The sequence below is a fragment of the Giraffa tippelskirchi genome, chromosome X (genome assembly GCF_054371585.1).
Source record: "Giraffa tippelskirchi isolate mGirTip1 chromosome X, T2T-mGirTip1v1.2.pri, whole genome shotgun sequence".
In the NCBI taxonomy this organism is placed as follows: domain Eukaryota; kingdom Metazoa; phylum Chordata; class Mammalia; order Artiodactyla; family Giraffidae; genus Giraffa; species Giraffa tippelskirchi.
This window is the reverse complement of record NC_137289.1, coordinates 87,803,065-87,808,037: the sequence shown is the minus strand read 5'-3', so window position 1 is coordinate 87,808,037 and position 4,973 is coordinate 87,803,065. Positions and strand designations below refer to the sequence as shown.

At 54.1% G+C, this 4,973-nt stretch overlaps 1 protein-coding gene across 1 annotated transcript; it reads right to left on the bottom strand.

Annotated features, from left to right (window-relative positions):
- Positions 1-1,813: 1,813 nt before the first annotated feature.
- Positions 1,814-4,599, bottom strand: CXCR3 (C-X-C motif chemokine receptor 3). Its single transcript, XM_081564375.1, has 2 exons — positions 4,525-4,599; positions 1,814-3,305 (listed from the first exon to the last, which is right to left on the bottom strand). The coding sequence occupies exons 1-2, from the start codon at positions 4,534-4,536 to the stop codon at positions 2,217-2,219; spliced, it is 1,101 nt and encodes a 366-aa protein (XP_081420501.1). The 5' UTR covers positions 4,537-4,599; the 3' UTR covers positions 1,814-2,216.
- Between the last annotated feature and the right edge of the window lie 374 nt (positions 4,600-4,973).

The window sequence follows — 4,973 nt, the reverse complement described above, 5'->3', positions numbered from 1 at the left end:
CTTGTTAGCAAAGTCTGTTCATTGACAACCCATGTCCAGAGCAGAACAAACCGTTGGGTCTTTTGTCCAAGACCCCTGATTTCAAAAGCTTTCCAAGATGTGTCTGGAAGAACAGCCTCCGCTTGGGGTTTCTCTTGGATTTTTGTGACTGCCCCTAAGCACTTAAACAACCTCCCCACTTTGGGGAGGTGTCTGGAATATAGACTGGAATCAATGTTCTACTTGTTTGTTATTTCTGCCAAAACAGATTACCAGGGGGTTAGTGACTTAACACAAATGTATTATCTTCCATCTCAAGAGGTCAGAAGTCTGGTGCAGACCTCAGACCTCAAGGTGTGAGCAGGGCTGCATTCCTCTCTGGAGGCCCTGGGGGGAATCAGTTTCCTTGTCTTCCCAGCATCCAGGGACTGCTTGCATTCCTTGATTTGTGGCCCTCTTCCTCTGTCTTGAAAGCCAGCAACATCTCTTTCTCTGACTCTCTCTCCTGCTCCCTCTTTCCCTTTTAAGGACCCTTGTGATAATATTGGGCTCACCCAGATAATCCAGGAAAATCTTGATTTCCTTTTGCCAAATAAGGTAACATGTTAACACATTTACAAGTTCTAGGGATTAGAGTGTGGACATTTGGGAACTTGTTATTTGGCCTGCCCCGAACATCTTGACTAGTCTGGCATCACTGATACTTTTTATAGGCAGGATGTGTTATTCTGTCATCTTTCCATCTTTCCTTCGTTTTGCAGATGCTCAGAATGTTCTTTCAGTGGCCACAAACTGAAGTCTAAGCACAAGTCTAGATGGGATTGGGTATATGCACAGGGTAGTGCGAGTTTCCCTAGCTAAATCCTTGGGTCCTTCTTCAGTCCCACCTCCAGCTATATCTGCAGTCTCAGCAAAGGCCCAGCTGGCCTGTGAAACTGGATCATGGCACACTGGTGACTTCATCAGGGAGAACTGACAGTGCAGTGGTTCTACCCCTACCAAAGAAGGGTCCAACCCTTGCTTAACTCAATAGCCCTGTCATCTGCCTTCCTGGGGAGCCCTGATAGTTTCCTCCACTCCCACCCCAGCTATAGCTACAGGAAGGTGCTCCCTGCAGCCCACACATGTGTTGTCAAGTCATTGCCCTGTCTTTTTTCTTTTCTCTAATCCCACTGCTGTTTTTCTTAGTAAGAGCCTGTGTCATCTCTAACATGAGTAGCCACTACAGCCTTGTAACATGTGATGCCATCACCTGGGTCCCACACTAACTTTCAGTCTTTTCAATCCTTTCTCTATCTGAACCCTTAATTCTAGCCAGTTTGGACCACTTACCATTCCTCCAATAAGCAGCACTGTTTTCAGCCTTCCCACCTTTGGTATACTACCCTCCCATCTGCCCATTTTTCCTTCTGTTTGCCCTGGAAATACTACTTGCCCTTTAAGTTCTGCTCATTTCTCTCTCCAAGAAGTCTTCCCAAACGGCTCCAGCTGCAGTACTCTGAACATGTGCCACACATTTGCCTCATGGCATAGACTGCTTGGTAGTCACCTACACATCTTCCTTGTCGGTCTAAGCTTCTGGAGCACAGAGACTCATTTATGTCTGAAAGCCCCTTCCCCAAATTATGCCTAGACAGTGTCTAGCCAGCTGGTCGACTAACTGCTTACCCTGCACCCACTCACCCTATGAGTGATTGGTGTGCCCAGGAGGTCAGAGGAGGGGAGACAGGCAGCACTGGTTGGCACAAACCCAGGGCCAGACAAGGAGAAGCAGGAAGCACATCCCCAGAGGGTGGGTGGGGCTGGCTATAATGATGCACCTAACACACCGTGGTCCTGTGTAGCTTGTTTATTGAAAACTTTGAAGCAGAGTCTTACATGTAAAAGTCAAAGGGAGCAAATACAGAGGTCTCAGAAACCACCGCCAGTCACTGCGGAGTGTTATGCTGTTTGCCTCATGCTCCCTGCATATGGGGAAGGCTGAGGCCTAGTTAACAGAGTTAGGAGAGTGGTGGGGTTCTGCGCAGCCAAGGTAAGAAAGGCCTGAAGGTGGCCACCTCTGAAGTGGTGGGATGGGGCTGGGCGGCTAAGGAGCAGTGATGGCAGAGCCCTCAGAGCCAGGAGGGCGGCTCCCTGGGAGACTAGGGCCACGGGGGACTCCCAGGAATGTGTGTTGGGGAAGTGAGTGAGGGAACAGCCTGAAATGTGGCAGGTGGAGGGGGATCCCCATCCCAGCCTCACAGGCCTGAGTAGGAGGCCTCTGTGGTCTCAGACCAGGATGAATCCCGGCGGGAAGCTGACAGCTGCCCCTGGTGGCCCCTGTGGTCAGGGCAGCCCAGACGCATGAGTAGCACCCACATCCGCTCTCGGAACTTGACGCCCACAAAGGCATAGAGCAGTGGGTTGAGGCAGCAGTGCATGTAGCCCATGCCCGACGTGACCGACTTGGCTACGTCCACACTGCTTTCTCGGCCGCAGTTGCGGGCTAAGGCCCCCAGGTCCATGAGGGTGTCCACCAGCACCACCAGGTGGTAGGGGGTCCAGCAGAGGGCAAAGGCCACCACCACCACCACCACCAGCCGCATGGCTCTGAACCGCCGCTGGCCCCTGGAGACCAGCAGCACAGCCAGGATGCGGGCGTAGCAATAGGCCATGACCAGCAGGGGCAGCAGGAAACCTGCAACCAGCTGCAGGACGCGCAGAGCCGTGTGGCCCTCCTGCGGGAAGTTGTACTGGCAGTGGGTGGCGTTGAGGCGGTTGTCATGGTGGGAGGACAGGAAGATGAAGTCTGGGAGCGCAAAGAGCAGACAGAGCCCCCAGACTGCCACACAGGTGAGGGCCACACGAGTCGGGGGGCCCCGGCGGTAGAGCTGGGTGGCATGCACAATGCTCAGGTACCGATCGAAGCTGATGCAGGCCAGCAGGAGGGCCCCTGCGTAGAAGTTGATGTTGAAGAGTGCACCCGCCACTTTGCAGAGCCCAGAGCCAAAGACCCACTGGATGGCCGCGTCCACTGCCCAGAGAGGGAGTGTCAGCACCAGCAGTGCATCGGCCACGGCCAAGTGCAGCAGGAAGGTGTCGGTGCTGCTCAGGGCCGCCCGCTGGCTCAGCAGCACGGCTGCCACGATGCCGTTACCCAGAAGCCCTAGCACAAAGAGGAGGCTGTAGAGGACGGGCAGGAAGGCGCGGTCGAAGTTGAGGCTGAAGTCCTGCGGGCAGGGTGGGGAAGTACAGCAGAAGTAGGTCTCATTTTCTCCATAGTCATAGGAAGAGTTTTCCAGGAGGTAGGCAAGCTCGAAGGCTTGGAACTCTTGGTGCTCACTCATCTGCGGAGGGAGGGAGGGCACAGAGCATGTGAAGGCCTTGGAAGTGACTCTTTCGAGTAGGAATTTGGGATGAACAGATACATGCTACTGTATGTAAAACGGATAAATAACAAGGGCCTACTGAACAGCACTGGGAAGTAAGTAGCTTGTAGCTTATCTATAATGGAAAAGAATCTGAAAAATAATACATATATATGTACGCATAACTGAATCACTTTGCTGTACACCTGAAACCTTGTAAATCAACTATACTTCAATTAAACAAAAGTCACTCCTTGAAGATTTAGTCTGAGGAGCCTTTCGTAAAGCAACTCCTCTATGAGGCAGGCCCAGAGGCCTGGGCTTGAAACTGCAACTGTCCTGCGTTTCCTTCCAAACCATACCCTCTGAGCTCCATCTGCCCCGGCCTGGGTGTTGGGCTGATAACTTCCCTTCTCAAAGCCTGCTTCTCTCCCTTCTGGGTCATCCCATCGGCACAGGGATTGTGAACCAGAGGGAGAGCTTCCCTTCTGTCCCGAGCCCTCCCTGCTCCTTTTCTCCTCACCCTTTCTTCATGGCTTACGGTCCTCAGTTCCTGGCCACGCCTAGTTCCACCACCTTCCTCCCCAGGCACCTCCCCACAGTTCCCTCTCCCAGTCACTGGCCCTCCTGTTCCCTCCTCAGCCCTTGCCTGGGGTCCCCAACTTCCTGCCCCCCGATGGGGCCCCTTTACAAATCACTACGGCCCCCCAACACAAGTTTCTGCCCCTATCTTTCCCCTCCCCTACACCGAGGCTTGCCACCCACCAAGTTGGGCGGCTCCCCCACCAAACTCTAGTAGAAATGTTCCTTCTCCCCTTCCCCCACCTCCCCGCAAACCATCCCAGAGCTGTGGGTCTCCGAGGTGCCAATTCAGTCCAGCACGGAAGATCAAAGTTCCAAGTCAGAGCTGAAGGGAGCCTTGGGGGCCATGAGGGGTGAGCCTCAACCTCATACATTTTGCAGATGAGGCACCAAAGCCAGAAAGGGGAGGGACTTGCCTGTGGTCATTCGCAAGTCAGTGGCCAAGGTGGTTTCCGAATACCCCGTCCTGTGCTGCTTCTATGCAGTCCCTGCATTCTGTACCTATTCACCCAACCCTCTGGTGGCCCTGACTTCTGGGCCAGCCCTGACGGTCCCCTCATGTCCTAGACTCTCCACTTAGAGCTATGGTCTGGCCTGGTTGGGCAGCGGCACTTACCTCGGGGAGCATGGCTGGGCTGGTACGCTAGCTGCTGGGCCGCGTGCTGCCTGCCCCTCTGCTTTGGTGCTTGTGGTCGGGAACCTGCACTACACAGAGGAAGTGAGGGTTTCACGCGGTTCTCAGCAGCAGCCTCTTCCATGGGGTTATCTACACCAGACCTCCTTAGACCTAAGGCCACGGGGTTCCTACCCCACCATTCCCCTGGCCCAAGGTAGCTGCTCTGGGAGTTGGCCACCAGCCTGGGACCAGAAAGGCTGGGGCAGAGGGGCATGGGCAGGCGCTTTGAGGAGAGAGGTCTGAGGGAGAAGCAGGTAGCTGACAGGGGCAGGGCAGCCCTGCTGCCAGGGGTAAGATTCGCTACTCATCAGTCCTGGGCTGGAGTTCATCTCACATGATTGTAGACTGGGTTGCTAAATCTATTAAGTGTATAAAGGAGATTAACCTTC